Source organism: Epinephelus lanceolatus, chromosome 19 (assembly GCF_041903045.1).
Source record: "Epinephelus lanceolatus isolate andai-2023 chromosome 19, ASM4190304v1, whole genome shotgun sequence".
NCBI lineage: Eukaryota > Metazoa > Chordata > Actinopteri > Perciformes > Serranidae > Epinephelus > Epinephelus lanceolatus.
In genome coordinates this window covers 4,130,256-4,151,281 of record NC_135752.1, presented here as the reverse complement: position 1 = coordinate 4,151,281, position 21,026 = coordinate 4,130,256, and the positions used below count along the sequence as shown (strand labels likewise).

Here is a 21,026-nt window from a genome sequence, read left to right as displayed (position 1 = left end):
TAAAACAGGGACACATTTAAAGACAGTGATTTTGGGCACCATTTCCAAAAATATTACTCACACTTTAATTCAGTCACATGATGTAACTGATAAGCTATACACACTACATACAGTATGCTACACAGTTAATATGTTTTGTTCTTGTAATTTATTGGCTATTTACCTGTATCAGTTAATAGTTTTAAGAAAGCTCTACAGTTCATCATCAATAAAACTTTTAAGTATACATAAATGACTGAGAGCCTAAAATTTGATGTGTAGAGCTGGTTTTTAAACATATTCAGCTGGGCTAGAATACCACCTGCTGCATACCTGATGAAGAGCCACATCAGTGACCCAGTAATTATTCCTCTTGTCTGTAGTTATTCCATGAGGCAAATAGAACCTGCAACATCCCAGATATGAATCATTACAAGACAGTTTTCACTTTGGTTGTTATGCATGATGTCAACCATGTAAGAAATACCTTGTTGTGTCTGTTCATACTCAGTACTCTCCTTTTTGACAATAAAAACTAAAGCACACTATAACTTACATGTCTCTACCAGAAGCCTTCAGGATGTTGCCTTTGGTCGGGTCAACTACCAGAATAGTGGACTGTTGAATAGGACCTTGGGACCTCTGCAGGTATCTCGCCTGGTCGTTAAAGGAGCTGAAAAAAAAAAATTGTTTTGTAGTTCTACAAAGAGATGGTTTGCTTTCTCTTAAACCCTCCCAGCTATCATCTATGCCATATTAGCTGCAAGCTGTTACGCCACTTACTTAAGGCAGATTTGTACTTGTGCGTCAGTTCTATGCAGAGCCTACTCTGTAGCCTACACATGTGGCCTACACTGTTGCGAGCATTTATACTTGTGTGGTGGTGTGTCTGTGTCACTCTGCAGTAAGGCTGTGCAATTAATCGTCTGGTGATCACAATTACAATTTTGAGGTCAAACGATTTCAAAATTAATGAAATCGAGTGTAAACGATTTTTGGTCACAGATGCCTGGAGATGTTATGCGAGGGGCAGGTGATCGCAGAAGATTTCAATGTGTGTGTTTCATGTGTGTGTGACCAAAATAATAGTGATTATGATTTTTTCCATAATTGAGCAGCCCTACTCTGCAGGTACACCTCCATAACACAAGTGGGCGGTGGGGTTTCTGTGAAGTGCTGTAAAGTTTAGTTGATTCAAAACACACCCAACAACACACATTAAATATGGCTTAATAGTGACAATTTTAAACACAAGTACACAAATTGCAGGATTCACAGACAAAACACTTCTCTCTTGCTGAACACATTTTTCCCACAAATACAACATGCTAGCGTTATTAGCACAAGCCTATGGCATTTACATTGTATAAATTAGCCTAGCACCTAGTGGAGATTTCCTCTACTCATATGAAGCCAGGGACAACAGCAACATTTAACAAAGGTAACGTTACAAATTTTGGCTCCATTACAACTCACAAGGTTCACTGACAAAACAACTGTCTTATACTAAACACTTTTTCCAAACAAATACAACATGCTAATGTTATTAGAACAAGCCTGTAGTATTTTACATTGTATGGCTAGGTTCTGTGTCAAAGTGGAAGTATAAATTCCACTTTACCATCAGCTGACTGTCAGTAGTGGCCAAAGCTAAACTGAATGAGGCAAACAAAGCCAACAATGCCTTCTTGTGCTTTTTATTTTGGTTATATGGTAGAAAAAGCAGTGAGTCCCATAGAGTGTTGAGGGATGATGCTTATTTATGTAGGCTAACTGGGAAGCCAGTGTCATCCTGGTTTTCTTGATTAAACACATTTTGTTCAGTAAAAACAGTCGCATGACTTCCCAGTGCAAATGGAAGACACCAAAAAAAGCCATGCTCAGAGTGACGAAGTTCTGTAGTCTCATTTAGCCAATTGTTAGAAACCGCAAACACTTCAAAAGTCACAAGTGGGGTATTTACTGGCATATTTTATGTCATAGAAGAAAACACGGAAATCTCTCAAGCTTGTGATAACCACAGACCTTATTTCAGGCATCTAACCAAAAACCAATTTCAAAAACCCATTGACCAAGTGAACTGAATGCAAATTTGCGTTACCTAGACTAGCAAAGGCATTTCCCACCTTACTCTGCCTCTGAATGGGTTACTGTGACATTCTTACTCTAACGCTAACCAATCTTACTCCTTTTACCTAAACCTTACTGACCTAACCACCAAAGGCAACGAGTATAACCCAATCAGAGGGAGAGGAGGGTAGGTCTTGTCTTTGCTATCCTAGGAAATGCAAAATCACAAACCCATGTGCTAAAATGCTCACTTATTTCTGTGTTTTAGGTCTCATTTCTGCAACACACTATTCACAGAATTTATTTTAGGCACCATTCAACCCATAAAAAATCCAATGACTCTGAGACAAAGGAACCAGAAGTGCTAAAATGCTAACTTATTTGTGTGTTTAAGGACTCATTCCTGCACAATTTGAAAATGCCAGCTGCAAATGGCAATGGGGACAATATGGGGACAAATTATAACAGACACTTTCAACCTACACAGAGTAGCATTTTTTCCATCCATCTAGTTGCTTTGACAATGTGATTGCAACCATAACAGCTTGTTATTCAGGTCATTTTTGACCATATGTCCTGGCACGATAACCATCCACTGTCTAAAAGCATATTTTAAGATACCTTGACCCTCAATTGGCAACAGACCTAAAAGTGAGGAAATGCGGGCTGTTGTTTAAACTAGAGTCTGTACTTTCTGTGAGTGATGGATCATATGTCATATTATGGATAGCTGAAAGGTGGTGGCAGTAGTGAACTCTCAAGATAAACAAATTACATTATATTTAAAACATTATACATGAAGATTTCTGACTTTCAAGGACTGTCAGAAGCCCTGTATTAACAGAAAATGTTGAAGGTGACTTACTCTGCCCCCCAGTGGCGGTCACCTCTATGGAAAATGACCAGGTTAGAATCTGAGTCAAGGGCAAGTCCTGACACCTGACCCAGCTTGAGAGAATTCTGAGGCCATGCTGAGACTTGCTCCAAATGGTAGTCTGCAATACACAAAAACACACACACAGACACCCACAAACCCATGGGTTGAGGTATTTTCAACATGGTGTTAAAAGTGATCACTGGCATTCTGTAATGAAAGGGGTTTCACATACATCTGTTTTCTTTTTAGTGTCAAGACTGTATCAGTGGTTCAAGTTACACAACAAGGTGATTATGGATAAGAACACACAAACACAAGGTTGCAATGAGTTAATATGACACATACCTATGATAAAAACTGGTGCGTTACTCTAAAAATAATACACCCAGTGTTCCCCTACCATTATATTAGGGGGGCACCCCACCCTCCAACGGCAATCCCCGCCCCCACTTGAAGGTCAAGTTAATTTTATTTAATTTTATTTTCTATATAGCGCCAGATCTCAACAGAAATAATTTAAGGTTACCTTTCCTATAGAACAGGTCTATACCTTGTCCTTTTATTAAACAAACTAAATAGCCTTATGTTTTTTATTTAATTTACACGACAACATGTCATTTCTGTCTCTACATGGTCGGGCGTATACAATTCTCCTCTGCTCTCTGTTTCGCACGCACACACACACACACACACACACACACAGACACACACACACACACACGTGTGCGCACACAGGTGAGCACACTAGAGCGCGGCTCAGGCCACATTTTCCTGAACGAATCCGGCCCGCCCAAGTCCAAGACAATTATAATCGAGCCTGGCCCGAACCCAACAGATTTTCTAATTCATTGACTTGAATAGGCCATAGCACAACACAGCAGCATGTCAAGTGGGTCAGTCACATTTGCACACTGAGTCTGAAACTTCTGACTGTCATAAAAGTTTTCGGAATGGGTCTGATTTTCTGTGTTTTTCGCATCCATCAGAAGCCTTTAGAGAGTTGTTTGACCAGGAATCAGTGAAGAAAATGTGGCAACAGGACACATCTGTGAAAAGACAGAGAAATGGGCCGCACAGTATTCTTTCATAACTCAGATAGCTCACTTTCAACAGGTCTGATAGTAATATTCAGGTGAATAATGATGACAAGGAGGAGGATGTTTTGAGAAAAAGCTAAAGTGTGGAAATAGAGAGGGAGGACAGCTCAGCCCCACCAGCCACAGTGCCAAATGCAGGACTCAGGGGAAAGAGTGGGAACAACCAGAAAGGTATCTCTGTGGAGAGAAGCAGGGGAGGAGATGTGTCTTTTCATTTTGTCTTGTATTGGACATTTTCACAAGAAATAGAATAATACAACACACCAGACATAGTGTGCAAGGTTTCTGTCTAACATTTTATTTTATTTTATTTTTTTCAAATGACGGATTTTTTAAAAAATGCATCCGATATAATGGACTCTGTGTGCAAAGGCCTTTAGTGTTGCACACATGAAAAGTACCGGTAATAGTTGTGAGCTTGTGAAAGAAGTTCAAAACTTCTGTACCATCTCAACTCTGCACATCTGGCCAATCGCTGTGCGAAGTGGATATGGATGTCAAATACACAGTTCTTGGAAAGTTACAGAAATTGTCAAACGCCCCTACCCAACTCCAATGTCGGAAATGTGTAGGGGGAGGGAGTTTCCATCTGTTTGACCATTCAAAATGCAGTTCTAATGTACTGCTGCCTTAACAGGGTGTTTATCATTTCTACAGTCTAAATGACTTTGAACGTAAGTTACTGCAACACGTTCTTTTAAAGCACAAGCCCACTTTGTGGCTAGGAAGGGAAAGGTTACCACTTCAATGCTTTTCTGCATTTTGTTTGGAAATATTTTATTATTTTTCTGGCATTTTTTGCCTTTATCACACAGATGCATAGACACAGACAGGAGGAAAGAGAGAGGTGTATGACATGCAACAAAGGTCCTGTTTTATTAATTCTTATAAATAATAGAAATAGAACAAGCTATTTCTTTTAAGGTAGTTCCCACTACAATACTGTAGTGTACATTTTGCCCATGTGCATGCGTGTGTGCGCGCGCGCACACACACACACACACACACAAGGAAAAGACAATATCAGCTTCTCTATTGTGGCTAGTAATCAGGGGTGTGCTATGGGGCTGACATGCAAAGTCAGTTTGTTTAATAGACTGTATAATTTTTTCCACCTTTAAAAACAAATTTATTAGTAACTGCACTGAAAGGTAGGGGCAGAGTTCTATAAGGATGGTCTGGACATGCCTCTATGACTGCTTAAAGCTGCTTGTCTCTTGCCCCCAAAGTTGCTGCAGTCCCACATATCAGCAAATAACTGAGTGAGTATGATATTATTAAATATAGAAATGATGGCCAAATTGTAATAAACCATAATTAAACTTTAACTGTAACTGAGAGCTAAAGCATCACTTTGTTACCAAGCTTCCTCAGCCATTTTTTTTTGCCAGGTCACAGAAATGAATTTTGCTGTGTCACTTTCCATAGTGACTCTGAGATGCATTAGCGAGAGTAACATGGCTCGCATGATTGACAGGCGGATCAGGCAGTCATGTGGGAATTATTTTGGGCTGTCATGATGATGAAAGAGCTGAGCATGAAGTAAACTTTTCCATTCACAAATTGATCTATGATCCAACCCTAACCTATGGTCATCAGCTTTGAGTAGTGATCAGTAGAATGGAGCACTGCATTTTTTTCAGCAGAGCACTCAAATCACACATGCATTAGCTGATTGCCTTCAGCTGTTTCTTTTATGCTTGGCAACCAGCTGACCAGTAATATCCAATCACATTCATACAAGAGTTTACGGTGGTTAATCCAGAATCTATGGCAGGACCTCAAACTGCTGTTCACTGACAGACTCCAGCAATTTGACAGAGCTTGACAGGTTTCGTCACGGAGAATGGGAAAAGAACTGAGTGTCCAGATGTACACAGCTGTTGAAACTTATCCACATATGACTCAAGTGTTGCTCAAGCCTGTGCAGATGGCGTGCAGACTAGAACACACATACTCTCACACTGTCTAGATCACCGAGCAGAGTAACACCTTTCTGAAATATCCAAGCTCTAAGAGGAGCGGACAGTTATCTGCATATTTACTTAAAATATCTATTTAATTCCATTATAAAAGTACTGATGACCGACCACAGTGAACTCATAAATGCTGTTTACGCATCTCTCATATTCAGAAAATGAATGACGTTAAAATGGAGCATGAGATGGATCGGTGGTTTGATGTGGCATCAGCAGTGATGCGCTGCGATGGACCATCATTGTAAAGGGAGCTGAGCCAGAGAGCAAAGCTTTTGATATACCAGTCTTTCTACATCCCAACCCTCACTTATGGTCATGAGCTTTGGGTAGTGACCAAAAGAGTGAGATCGCAGATACAAACGGCTGAAATGAGTTTTCTCCATAGTTTGGCTAGGTTCAGCCTGAAAGACAGGCTGAGCAGAACAGACATCTAGAGGGAGCTCGGAGCTCGGAGCTCCTTCGCATTGAAAGGAGGTAGTTGGGGTGGTTTGGGAATCTGATCAGGATCCTTCTGGGTGTCTCCCTTTAGAGGTTCTCTGGGCACATACAACTGGTAGGAGGCCCCAAGGCAGTTCAAGAACATGCTGGAAGGATTACATATCTCATCTGGCCTGGGAACACCTTTGGATCCCCCAGGAGGAGCTGGGAAGCATTGCTGAGGAGAGGGATTTCTAGAGTACTTTGCTCAGCCTGCTTCCCTTGCAACCCGGCCCTGCATAAATGGATGAAAATGGATGGATGGATGATTTACACAGCCCTCCCTCTCTTAGTGTGCTCCACCTCTTAGTGAGTTTAGACAAGATTTCTTTTTGCTTTCTCTTTTGCAAATTCTAGGTTTGGTCATTCTGTTCTGGATTATTCTGAACTGTTGTACCCCAATGTGAACATAGAGCAGTCATCATCCAACTTGCCCACTTGTTCTACAAGGGAATTAAAGGCTCCCTGTAGAGGTTTCGTGTGCGCGACCACAATGACCCAAATGCACACGCATGCATGCAGGCGGCGAGAGACACATTCCTATGTCAGCTAATTAACGTGTGTTTACCTGTCTGTGTGCTCACTCTTTACATGCAGGTGATCGTAGGGCAACTGGCAGCACCTGAGGGTGTTTCAGGATAATTAAGTCTGTGTGCAGCTAGGGGCCTTCTCTGGCTGCACTCCACTTTGTTGCTGCATCTCCCTGTCCCTCTTTGGACTGGTTATGTTGCTTTAGTTCTTAGTTTTGCTTTTACGCACCTTTATACATCTGTACACATTTTCCTGCACCCATCACACTACTGACACCTCTGACTTCCACACTCCACACTGTAAATATTTAGTTAATCTTTAATTTGGTCTCATTTGGTCTAATTGGGTTTAATTTGATTAAATAATTATCTTTTGTTCAACTTTGCCATGGTGTGTCTCCATTTTGTTGTGGGCATTTGAGCCAGGTTATAACACAGGTGTAAACAATATGGGATTAAATCTTTGAAAATATTTTATGAGAAAGGAAATGCATTCAAGAATATGCATTCACCTCAAGAATACACACAATGTGATAATGGTGAGTAGGACTGAATGTCAACCAAACTTTTTTTTTTTTTTTTTTACAAGGAAACTCCACAGGTCACTTTGAAAACAAGCAGAGCCTCTGCACTGAAGCCAGAACGAACATAGAGCTCATGGGGCAGAGTTAATGACTTATCAGACATTCAGACTGATGTGGTGGGAGCCGGTCTGAGTAACATATCCATGAGTGACAGCAAAGAAAGGGATGAGGAGGGAAAAGATACACATGAGGAGGAAAAACAGGATGCTACAGCCAAGGGGAAAAAGAAATATGGAGAAATTTTTCTCACAGTAAAGCCCTGATTTAACAGTGACGCGTACAAGACTATTTTTCATTGGTTTAAATAACTTGTATACTAATATTTTAAGGTCATTTCATAGCACAATACATTTTACAAAAACTCAAAGGGTGTCTAAACATGTGAACTGTGTATGTGTTACAGTTCAAGCATAGTGGACCATGTAAAGAAAGAAGGGGATCAATAACAACAATAAAATAGCATCCAGGACCCACCTTGTCCTTCAGCTAGCAGCTTGCTTCTTGGTGGCTTAGCCGTGGCCTCAAGCTGGTGGAATTTGTGGACCCTGTCCCTCAGCAAAACAGGATCTTCCCTGGTTTGGAAGGCTAGTCTGGCACTGGGAGAGCCCAGGTCTTTCTTTTGCATTAAGCTATCGATCTGAGCCACCAAGTCAGCCTGGGCTCTCTGCATCTCGCTGGGGTTGTACTTATGAATGTGAACTATGTCCTTGCTGTGGCCTAGCAGCTTGGACATAAGAGAAAAGAGGTCACCTGCACAGACAGACAGAGAAGGACAGGAAAGAGTGGAAATAAAGGACAAGGAGACTAGGCTATCCTGCAATAAAGGGCAAATAAAGCACTCAGTACGTTTGGTTACATCTCGACTAGGCCATTTAATTGGACTACTGTCCTTGTCCCACTATACAAACACAGGAGGGGAATCGATTTATTGACCAAAGTATGTCCAACTCCGCTTCAATAGGTGGTGATATGCCCCCTTTCAGCTTGTTAGTATTTGATCTTTTTCCGATTGATCTATTATGTCACAGACCAAACAATTGACCAACAAAGTAGCTACAGTTAGCTGGCGGCAAACTTGTTTTTTAAAATATTGAAGTCTTTCAGCTGACACAGCATGAACTGTATCTCCTCGTCTGTCCAAAAATCAACAGCTCTGGATGTAGATTTTGCCATGTTGTTACCGGCCTCTTCTCCTATTCGTCGTATTCATCTTCCGGGTCAAAACCCGTCACAGAAACTGTGGACCATGGGTAGAGCACCTTGGCCAGTTTGGGTCTGACTGACTATATACATGCAGGTGTTATTCAACACACAATCGCATTATCTGGGTGTGTCAGTCCAACTTTGAGAAATTTAATTTAGTACAATTTCAGTTGGACAAATATGTTTATGTGTATTTTTAAAGTCCAGTTTTAATTGGACTAACACAATAAATCAATTTTCTCTAATGTCATGTAAATGTACTGAGTATTGTAAAGAAGGCTGGTAAGAGATTTCATTGGGACAGTGATATCAAAAAAAGGAAATACAATAAATATCTGTTGTCCACTACATAGCCTGTAGTGTAAAAGTGTTTTAGTAGACACTATTTGGCAGAAATTTGGGTTGAGCGTAGAGATGTGGGAAGAACAGAGAAGAGTTAGCTCTACAGAAGGAAAGGTATTAGTCAGCAGCAAACAACTGACGTGTCATGCAATCTAATGCTGACACCGCATTGTCTACTGCACATACAGTACAACCTACTGCATATACTGTAATCTCAGTTGACAGGATACACTAACAATTTTTAAAGACTCATGTGATCTTGTTCTAATGACCTCTGACCTACTAACACATATTGGGCCCTATCTTACACCCTATGCAAAGCAGTCCACAGCCCAACACGACTGTCATTGCTAGTTTCAGAACAAGGCAGTTGTCATTTTCATGGCCAGCACCCACGCTGTGTGTCCATGGGTGTGTAGGTCTTAGAATGAGGTATGATCAGGCGTTTACGCCCAAGAAGCAGTGTAACTTTAGTGATTATTTCAGAAGCTAAAAGTTTTGCTCTGTTTCCTCTGTCAGGTTTATGACTACAGTTTAGAGATGTAACGGTATGAAAATTTCATATCATGATTATTGTGACCAAAATGATCACAGTTATCATTATTATTACGGTATTGTTGAAATGTGCTCAAAATGTTCAAAAAGTACTTATACACACACACTGAAATTATTTAACCAAGTTTTATTTCGAAAAGCAAATAAAATAAAGAGCACAATGTACTTTCTGTCTAACAGAAAGTCTAGCATGTTTGATTTTCTTTTTGTCGTTCACGATTACTCCTATCACAGCCGTCACTTTGACCATTAGGAACACAGAGCGATCTGCTGCCGTAGACAACTGTAGGGCAACAACACCCCAGCATTTTTAATATTTCCTCTAGGGATATTACCACACAGAGTAAAAGGGGAAAATGATGGTGTGAAACAGCAGAGGCACTTTGTCAACTTGCTGAGTATTGCCATTAGCATCAAGCTAGCAAACAATGTTATTTCTTCATAATGGAGACGGACATGAAGTAAGAAAATTAAAAAAATAGTGGCGGGGCTTTTACTCCCCACAACTGCAGAGGCTACCAGCTTCATTTGAAACAGACTACATTATAGACGGCCGTTATTTCTTAATCCTTTTGTGTTTTTATATTTTTTCTTTTTATCCGCTCCCGTTGGCTTCATAAAGTTAATGCATCGTGCTGTCATTTCAAACTCAACACTTCCTGAATTTGTTTCAAATTAAAAGCCCCCTTATAACCTCGGCTGAGAGAATCCCTCCATTTTCTAAAAAGGCTTTTATTGTGAAACATTTGCAGGAACTTGTGGAGGATTCAGTGACTTGTATGTTTGCGTATGGTACATCAAATGTAGCTCCTGCCATCTGCTGGCGCTTTTTAATATTACTACAACAACATTTCGGCTGGCACATGAACAGACAGTGACTCAAATAATAGTGAAAGTAATAAAAATAGGACAAGAATAACCCGATGACATCACATACGTCATCAAAGACAACCGGGGATAATTGGTGTGTATCGTCATGTAGTGTGTCATGTCTGTCGGCCAAGTCACGGCACAATTTTATGACTCCACAATAGTGTAATGTGACATAGTGACTTTCAGAACGGGCAGAAAAGTCGTGTAGTGTGTGTATCAGGCACAGGTACACTCGCTGTATAGTTGTGGGTGGTGGTCACGAAGATGGCTCATGAAATTTGAAGTGTTACCCCCCTTCGCAGAGACATTTTTCCTGCATTTTCTGCAGACAGGGTGACAATCTTCAGTTAGTTTCCCCTCAGCATCCTTACAAAATCCAAAATACATCCAGACTTCAGACTTTCTCCAGAGCACTGTCCGTACGGGTGCCTTCGATGCCTTCCGCCATGTTTTCAGAGGCCAAACATTGCAAACTGCGCATGCACGCCTGTGTCTAAGGGACTGCTGCTGCTTTTCCAGGCAATGAGTATCACTGTGAGTTTTTCAAAGTGCAGTAATCAAACACGTTTTTTTTTTTGTTTTTTTTTTCTCTCTCTTTTTAAGATATTTGTTTGGGCAGTCTTGCCTTCAATTGATAGGAAAGTCAAGTGCGAAAGGGGGAGAGAGAGGGGGAATGACACGGAGCAAAGGGCCACAGGCCGGAGTCGAACCCAGGCTGCTGCAGCAACAGCCCTGCACATGGGGCACCCGCTCCATCTACCAAGCCACCGACACCCCATCAAACACGGTTTTAATGATAAAATTTGAAACGGTAATACTAACCGTCCGGAATTTTACCGCGGTTTATCATTTTACCGGTAATCATTACATCCCTACTACAGTTTTTAGTTTTGCTGCTTAAATGTCCCATTTGCTGCAGTGATTACTGCTCTCACTGCATTACTCTCAGCAGAAAACTGCTTGCTTCTCCAATCTGCAAAATCCACCATACAAATAGCAACACAATGATGGGATCAAACTCTCATCGGAGGTCTATCTGTATGGGTTAACGTGTGTCAGCCAGCCGACCCTCCTTTACAACCCTCCTCCTGACCAGGGCTGAACAACGTGTTGGAGGCTTCCCAGCTTTGGTGAACTGGCATTGAAACCAGTAATGGAAATAGATTAAATGATACAGACATTTAATAATAATAATAACTTTAATGTATATAGAGCCTTTCAAGAAACCCAAGGTCACTTTACAATACATAGTAATTTAAAAATCATTTAATCAATTTACTAAAGACAACAAGAAGAGAGAAATAGAAAGCACACATGAGCAATCAAGAGAGAGGGAGCGTGCATATGAACAATGTATGAGGTGAAATTAAAGCTTAACTTTTATCTTGTGTTACTGTAATTCTCATGTAAGCATATGGAACTTGTCTAGCAGCATTTAGACTAGCATCAGTCTCATATAAATGGTTCCAATGCAGGTCAAGTGCAGTAGCTCTGCGTATTGTGTCATACAGGTCTGCTGTCTGAAAGTGGCAGGGCTGCCCCCGACTAAGAACATTCCTAGTCAACCAATATTCGTCATATCGGGCCATTAGTCGACAAGTCGCCCACATGTTTACGATACTAATTTAATTATTAAATTATATATTTTGGGTGGGGCAACACAATGGTTTGAGTTAAAGGTGTGAGAAAGAATAGTATCAGTAACATTGTTAACACTGTGATACATTACAGAATAATACAAAACAATTAATATAGGCCAATACTTTGTTTACAAGCACACATCACACACTGAGCGAGCTGCCCGTTAATTATGCTGTCAGCAACGATTGTGCTTAGTGGCTAATGGCCATGTAGCTACTTGCATGTTTCAGATGATTCGTCATGTTAGTAGTCGACAAATGACTGGCAAATGTTTGTCTGCAGAGTGTACAGATCACCCTGGATTTGTCCTTCACCTTCTCAAAATGATCCCACACTTTGGATTTTATCCCCAACATGTTATTAACTTGCCTGTGTAATAACCGCAGGTACCAGCCCTGTTAGTGAGGGGCTGTACACATGCCACATCTGTAATTGCCTGGAAAACGTGAGGTTGGGCAATGGGTGCTACTCTTCTGCCTTTTTTAGTGCCAGCTTTCAAGAGCGCGGCCACAGGTTGCACCTGAGGTTACTAAGTAACCTTAACAAGCACCATATAGCTTATTTACCTGATATCCTGAGTACAGAGATGATCTTAAAGCTATTAAATGCTAAACTGAATAACGTTTGGTTATCTAACATAACCGCAGTTCTTAGAATAATATAAGCGAGGTGTCTCGTTATGGGATACAGCCTACTGCAGCCCTGATAGAAGCATTTATCTCAATCCGCCAAACTTGATTGGTCGGCAAAAGGTGTTCACCCGCGCCGCACCCAGTAGTCCCACCTACTATATATAGTGTGCGCGGATAACCCTCCTTCAATTCAATAAGCAGACCTCTTCTCACCGCCCAGCAAGAAGGGTCGTCTGGCGAGACACCCTGCTCATATTATTCTAAGAACTGCGGTTATGTTAGATAATCAAACGTTCTTCTTCATAATATTCACTCGGTGTCTCGCTATGGGATATGGTAGCTCCCGTATTGCCAGACAGCTTATCGAACAAGTACCGGCCAGTGGGAAGGGTCCCTGGGTTCCAGTTAGGACTCCAGGACCGCGCTAGCCAAGCACGGCCATGACACGTCATGCATATAGAATCGAACAAAAGTCGGAGATGAGGACCAACTTGCTGCTGAACAAATGTCCTGAACAGACACTCCCCTAAATAAAGCCCAGGATGCGGCCATCCCGCGGGTAGAGTGCGCATGCAAACCCGCCGACAGCTGCAGACCCCTGCTAGTATACTCCAAAGCTATAGCCTCCTCCACCCAGTGGGCGAGGCGCTGCTTTGTGACTGGCTGTCCCTTTCGGGGTTCAGCCCACGAGACAAAGAGCTGATGGCTCCTCCTGATGCTCTGTGTCCTGTCCATATAAGAGCGCACAGCTCGAACTGGACACAGCATGTGCGCTTGCTGCTCACCGGGAGAAGTGGTGAACGCTGCAAGCTCAATCGGGGAACACGAACCCACCACCTTAGGTACAAAGACCAGGTTGGGCTTCAGAACCATACGCGTATTCCCCGGGGCAAACTGAGCGCACACAGGATGCACAGAGAGTGCATGGATGTCACTCACTCACTTTGCAGAGGCAAGAGCTAGTAACAGCACTGTCTTAAGGGACAGGTGTTTGAGACTCACTCCCAGCAATGGCTCAAATGGGGGGCCTTTAAGCCCCTCCAGAACCACCGCTAAATCCCAAGGAGGCATCAGTGGCCTGGAGACAGGGAGCAGCCTGCGCGCGCCCCTCATAAACTGGCACACCAAAGGGTGTTGGCCCACTGTTTTGTCCCCAAATCCTATATGGCAAGCCGCTATAACTGCCAGATAAACCTTAACCGTGGAAAAGGCTTTTCCTGTATCAATCAGGTCATGTAAAAACAACAGTATCGCTGGCACAGAACACTGAAAGGGGGTGTGGCCCCGTTGAAGACACCACCGCTCAAACACTCCCCACTTAGAGTTGTACAGAGACCTAGTGGAGGGAGCCCTGGCGTTTTGGATAGTGTTAACCACACTCTGAGGGAGCCCAGCAGTGGTCAAATTGAGCCACTCACGGGCCAAGCCCACAGTTGCAGTCGCTCACAGACCTGCCCCCGTAAATGCCACCCCAGCTGGATAGGCTGGCATCCGTGGTGACCACTTTCCTGGACAAGACAGTGCTCATGGACACCCCCTGAGTCAGGAAAGACGGGGCCGTCACACAATCCGCTGTGACCGTTATCCTCCATGCGCCATGATGCACGGGATCCAGCCTGAGTGAAGCGACCCAGCACTGAAATTCCCGCATGTGAAAGCGGCCAAGATGGATCACGAGGATGGCTGAAGCCATCAGACCCAGCAGGCGAAGACACAGTCAGACCTGTGTCGACAGAAGTGCGTGAGGCAAGCTTTGAATGTTTTCACTCTCTCCTCCGACAGGCGAGCTGTGAATGGCACGGAGTGCAGGGATAATCCCAGAAAGGATATCTCCTGTGTCGGAGAGAGTTGGCTCTTCGTATTTATCACAAAGCCCAAATCTATTAGGTGTTTCGTGACAATGTGCATGTGAACCCTTGCCTCCTGTTCTGACTGCGCCAACAGGAGCCAGTCGCCAAAATACATGGCCAGCCGGATGCCCCGACGTCTGAGTGGGGCGACAGCAGCCTCTGTGCACCGTATGAAAACCCTCGGGCTGAGAGACAGGCCGAATGGGAGAACACGATATTCGTAGCGCACCCCCTGAAAGATGAATTGGAGATATTGTCTGTGAGGGGGGTAAATGGGAATGTGGAAATACGCGTCTTTCAGATCCACAGACGAAAACCAATCGTTCGGTCTTACTAGACGCAGCAGTGCCGCATGTGTCAGCATCCTGAATTTGTATTTCCGCAGAAATTTGTTCAGAGCCCGCAGGTCCAGTATAGGGCTGATTCCTCTTCACCCCCGTTTGGGAACGAGGAAATATCTGGAGTAAAAACCTGACAGACTCTGTTTGGGAGATACAACAGAAATTGCTCTTTTTTCTAACAGAAAGAGGATTTCCTCCTGTAAGACTCAAGCTGATTCTCCCTGTGCTTGTGACTGTATTATGCCAGAGAAACGGGGAGGGACAGCGGCGAATTGGAGTCTGTATCCATGAGAAATCGTGCGTAACACCCACGGTGAAGCTGCAGTTGCTTTCCAATTTTCCCGTTTGAGAGAAAGTGGAGAAGCATATTGCAGCTCCTGCTCTATCACAGGAGGTCCCAACAGCGGTGCTGTGGTGCCCTCTTGTGGTAGAGCAGGGAAATAGCCCCCGAGCTATACTGCGCATGCGCGAAAGTGCACCGCAGGAACAGCGGGGCCTGTCACTCTGTTCCCTGGGAATGGTGATGCCCATCCCGGGGGCAGAGCTGCAGAGGGCTTGGTGGCCACACGGCTTATAGACAGGGTATTTTTGTTTGTTTTGGCAGTTTTTGTTATCTGCACCCTCGGCTCGTAGCCTGGCTGTGACAGATTTCTTTTTATTTTCACACTTTTGGGAACATGTGTGTATGTGTGTGCTTGTGGACATTTGGCTCAGGGCGCAACAGCGCAAACCTCCGAGGCAATGTCTCTCCTCTCGCGGACCAGCTCTGGAGTGGGCAGCGGCGGCATGGGACGCACACGAACAAGCCAAAACGGTGGGCCAGGATGCTCCACCTGGAGAGAGGACGGCTGTCAGGCCGCTCTCTTTTTCTTCCTCGCCTGGGGGGACCGAGGCCGTGGCTGTTGGGGGCGGCGGCGGGACTGCGGTTGGGGCGGGAGACTTTCTGTGCCAGCCGGCTCCGGGCTCCGGGACAATTGGAAAATCCAGTATGTCATCCTGCTCCCTGTCAGTCAGGTTAGCGAGGCTGAGCCATCTCGCTCGCTCCTGAATGACGAGGGTTGCCATCACCTTGGCAGCAACTCGGGGAAGACAGGGAGAAGCTGTTTCACCACACTACGGACCAGGGGACCTCCAGCTTCTTTGCCGCACGTTTACACATGTTGAGCAGGTCCACACGGAGGGAACACTTTGCAGTGTCCACAGGACCTGGGAATCTCGAGGGCTAACCTGGCGTGGTCAAACCCAAGGCAGGTACTGCACACCGGGTGGGCGTCCTTCCCCGAGATTTTATTCCCGCAGCAACAGAGCCGAAAGTCTCCTCTGGTGTGAGGATCTTTAGCGGTCAAGCTGGAGTGCTAACAGAGAAAAGGGCCGTGGCTAGCTAGTGTGCTAGTGTGGGGTTGAGAGGAGTAGCTGGTATGCAAGCTTAGCTCGCTGAGGCAGAAGCCAGAGCACGACACTAGCGTTCGGTGACGGAAGCTAGCAAAGATCCGTCTGGTGAACAGTTAAGCCAATGAAAGCTCCGACGTGAGATAAGCTCTCAGGTGAGAAGAGGTCTGAATTGAAGGAGGGTTATCCACGCACACTATATATAGTAGGTGGGACTACTGGGTGCGGTGCGGATGAACACCTTTCACCGGCTAATCAAGATTGGCCAATTGAGATAAATGCTTCTGTCAGGGCTGCAGGAGGCTGCATCCCATAGCAAGACACAGAGTGAATATTATGAAGAAGAACTATGGGTTAGCGGTATTCAACATAAACAATATGTGATGCTTTTGTACCTGTTGAGTGGTCCAAATGCATCATAGAGTTCATGTCAGCTGGACTACAGTTGCAATCAAAATTATTCAACCCCCATTGCATATTAGGCTTATTGGCAAAATGTACAATTTTTCAGCTGTTTGCAATAAACAAAGTAGACAAGAACAGTTGAAATAGTTTAATAAAACTAATATTACCATGGGTTTTTATCCAAATTCAACACAAAATGCTACTTTTAACCACTACTGCAGTCTCAAAATTATTCAACCCCCTGTTTCAAGCACACCTGGTGCAACTAATCAAGGGCTTCATTAGTTCAGGTGTGCTTGAGATAGAACACATAAATACCTCAACTGGCTAGGGGTTTGTTGAGAGTGATGTTTGATTGCATGTTAGAAATATGGCTAAGTCAAAAGAATTGTCCAGAAAGTTCAGAGAAGAAATCATTGCCTTGCACAAACAAGGAAAAGGATAGAAAAAGATAGCAAAAGCTCTGAATGTTCCTAGAGATACAGTTGGAAGCATAGTTCGCAAGTTCAAAGTTAAAGGAACAGTGGCTACACTACCTGGACGTGGCAGAAAGAGGAAACTGTCAGCAGCTGCCAGCAGATTCCTGAGAAGGCAAGTGGTCAAAAACCCTCAAGTGACTGCAAAACACCTGCGGCAAGACTTGGTGGCAGCAGGCACTGAGGTTTCAGTTTGCACAATAAGGCGCATACTAAACACTGAAGGGCTCCATGCCGGGACTCCAAGACGTACACCACTACTGACCCAAAAGCACAAGAAAAGTCGGCTCCAATATGCTCAAAACCATATAAATAAGCCACAGAAGTTTTGGAATTCTGTTCTGTGGAGCGATGAAACAAAACTGGAACTCTTCGGGCCTATGGAACAGCGGTATGTCTGGAGGAAGAAGAATGAAGCATATGCTGAAAAGAACACCCTGCCTACAGTGAAGCATGGCGGTGGCTCAGTGATGCTCTGGGGCTGCTTTGCTGCCTCTGGCACTGGAAACCTGCAGCGTGTGGAGGGCACAATGGATTCAGTCAAGTATCAGGAAATTTTAGGTGAAAACGTCATGCTGTCTGTGAGGAAGCTGAAGCTTGGGCGTCATTGGACCTTCCAACAGGATAATGATCCAAAGCATACCTCAAAGTCCACCAAGGCTTGGTTTCAGAAGAAGAAATGGAAGATTCTAGAGTGGCCGTCATAGTCGCCTGACTTGAACCCCATAGAAAATCTCTGGTGGGATTTGAAGAAGGTGGTTGCAAAACGCACACCCAAGAATATTACTGAACTGGAGGCCATTGCCCATGAGGAATGGGCTGAGATTCCTCAGGAACGCTGTCTGAAGCTGGTGTCTGGCTATGCATCACGTTTGCAGCAGGTCATAACAGCAAAAGGGTGCTCTACTAAGTACTGAAGATGCTCATCATAAAGGGGTTGAATAATTTTGAGACTGCAGTAGCCATTAAAAGTGGCATTTTGTGTTGAATTTGGATCAAAACCCTTGTAATATTGGTTTCACTGAACTACTTAAACAGTTCTTGTGTAATCTGTAGGCCTAATATGCAATGGGGGTTGAATAATTTTGATTGCAACTGTAACAGCGACGGGAATATTGGCCTCAGCTGGAATATGTTCAAACAGCTCTCCCAGGCGCCGTTTATAAGTGTACAGGCCTATCATCCGTGGGACAGATGTAAAGCTTTGGGTAGCCCTGCACTAAAATGATCAACTTTTTCATGTTTGTCAGACTCAATGTTTACAGAAAAAGGGAAACATATCTGTCGGCTGTGATTGGTTTGTAACATGACTCCTGTCTGACTGCTGAGTATGGCCTCTTCCTGTGTCCTTTCAAATTCAATTTCCACATGGTCCGGTTATATAGGTTTTGATTTATTTTGACAAGGCACAGCTTCTAATAGAGTATCACTTTTATTTTATTTTTTTCTACAAAAAAGTGACCAATGAAATCTTACCAACTAATGACCTTTACAGTTGACTATTAGGGGGCAGTCCTAGAAAGTGGTATTCCCATTGGCCAGTAATATCTTTTTGAAGATGTATGTTGGCATATGGCAGGCCTAGTCAATTGGCTTCCCGCGGGCCACATCCAGCCCAGAAGCAACCTCCCAGTGGCCCAGCTAGGAATGGGTACAGAGACCTGCCGTTAAACAGCCCAGGGCATTCTGCATGCTGACCTCCTACACACACGCACGCACGCACACACACACACACACACACACACACACAAACACACACAAATGCACACACACACAAACATGGCTGAGTGAAGTCAGACAGCAGCAGAGAGGCTGCAGTGCAGATAAAGGGAATAGAACTTCAAGATTACTCTAGTTGACGACAACTATGCTTGTTGCTAAACTAAGCACATAAAGCAAGGAAATTTGTGTTTGGCAGATTATTTCTTTGTTGTAACAATGCTTCTTGGCAATAAATCTTATACCACTGGAAAGCCTGTTTATTTCCCTTTTAAATGATGCCACATTTGTAAGCAACATGCATTTGTGGAATGAGCAGCAGAGCTGAGTATGTGGGTTGCACCCATGAAAAATTTGCCAAATCTTCTCTGCCAATGCCAAGCTTTTTTTTTTTGCTGGTGACTCTTGTTTGGTGTTGTTTGATGGATTGGATGATTGAAGTCTGAAGAAACAAGAAATACTGGCAACTTAATTTATTCATTTAACAAACAGGAGCCTCAGTAGCGTGTGGAAGAACCATATATAGCCACAGCAGCCTGGCACCTCCTCCTCATGCTGGTCACCAGCCTGGTCACACACTGCTGTGGGATGGCATCCCATTCTTCAGCCAGCATTTGTCGCAGGTCAGCCACCGTGGTTGTGTTGGTCACTCTGGCACGAACAGCACGCCCAAGCTGATCCCACAAGTGTTCAATGGGGTTGAGGTCAGGACTGCTGGCAGACCATTCCATCCTCTCCACTCCCAAATTCTGGAGGTAGTCTCTGATAAATCGCGCTCTGTGGGGGCAAGCGTTGTCATCTTGGAGGAAAGCATTTGGTCCCAGACTATAGAGATATGGGATTGCCATTGGTTGCAGAATTTCATCTCTCATTGAGACTGCCACCAATGATGACAAGCCTTGTTTTTCCAGTGAGGGGGATGCCGCCCCACACCATCACACTGCCTCTACCAAAAGATGTTACTCTATTGGTGCAGCAATCAGCAAAGCGTTCTCCGCGTCTTCGCCACAGTTTGACCCTACGATATAACTGCTGTAATCTGGACTGTCAAACATAACGTTACTTCACATGTTCAGGTTCCAGTGCACGTGTTGCTGACACCAGCGCAAACAGGCCTGATGGTGAAGGGCAGTCATGGCAGGCCTCCTGGCAGCCCTATGAGACTGGAGACTGATTGTGTGCAGTCTGTTCCGGATTGTCTGGGCAGAGAGCCGTCAGCCATATCGTCCTGCAAACCTTGACTGCAAATCTGTAGAAGACTGCCGACAGTTCCTAAGTGCTGAAAGGATGAGGAAACGCTCTTCTTGGGGTGCCATCTTCTTGGGACACCCACTTCGTGATCTATCTCTGACATCCCCCGTTATATGGAACTTGGCCTTCAGTTTGCAGATGGTACTAGGGCTCACACCAAATAATGCCACAACTTGGTTTTGCGGAACACCAGCTTGAAGTTGCCCTATGGCATGGGCCCTATCCAGATCAGTCAAACATGGCATGCCGATTCTTGGACCTGACACCAACTGACCACTGTAGCAGGGCCCATGCTCACGGGTACCAGAAGCTCAAAACAAGAGTCAACAGCAACGGCAAAAAAAAAAGCTGTTTGGAATTGGCAGAGAAGATTTGGCAAAGGAGTTAAAGCAAGAAAAAATTTTGTGCCTGAAATGTGGAGCAAGGAAGATTGGGGCTTGGTGTTGTGGTCGCAAAATGAAGAAACAGAATAGAATAATAAAATGCTGGTTTTATGCACTGACTTACCAATATCAATAATGTACTTTGTACTGAGTTTTAAGGTAGCTGTAATTAAACCTCTACTAAAAAAGCCCACCCTGGATCCAGAGGTGTTAGCCAACTATAGACCAATATCTAATCTTCCCTTTCTGTCAAAGATCCTTGAGAAAGTAGTTGCAGACCAGCTGTGTGATTTTCTCCATGATAATAATTTATTTGAGGAATTTAAGTCAGGATTTAGAGTGCATCATAGCACTGAGACAGCACTAGTTAAAA

The 21,026-nt window shown here is 43.9% G+C and overlaps 1 protein-coding gene across 4 annotated transcripts in view; it reads right to left on the bottom strand.

Annotated features, from left to right (window-relative positions):
- The window catches only part of pam (peptidylglycine alpha-amidating monooxygenase), a 76,164-nt gene that overhangs the window by 14,561 nt on the left and 40,577 nt on the right, over positions 1-21,026 (bottom strand). For 2 of the 4 annotated variants that reach the window (XM_033647185.2, XM_033647184.2), the window contains exons 16-19: positions 8,068-8,343; positions 2,915-3,044; positions 536-652; positions 313-385 (exon numbers count right to left, since the gene is read on the bottom strand). In XM_033647185.2, coding sequence (XP_033503076.1) covers positions 313-385; positions 536-652; positions 2,915-3,044; positions 8,068-8,343 — 596 coding nt within the window. The remainder of the gene's footprint in view (positions 1-312; positions 386-535; positions 653-2,914; positions 3,045-8,067; positions 8,344-21,026) is intronic. The other 2 variants (XM_078162019.1, XM_033647186.2) reach the window with 1 other exon arrangement.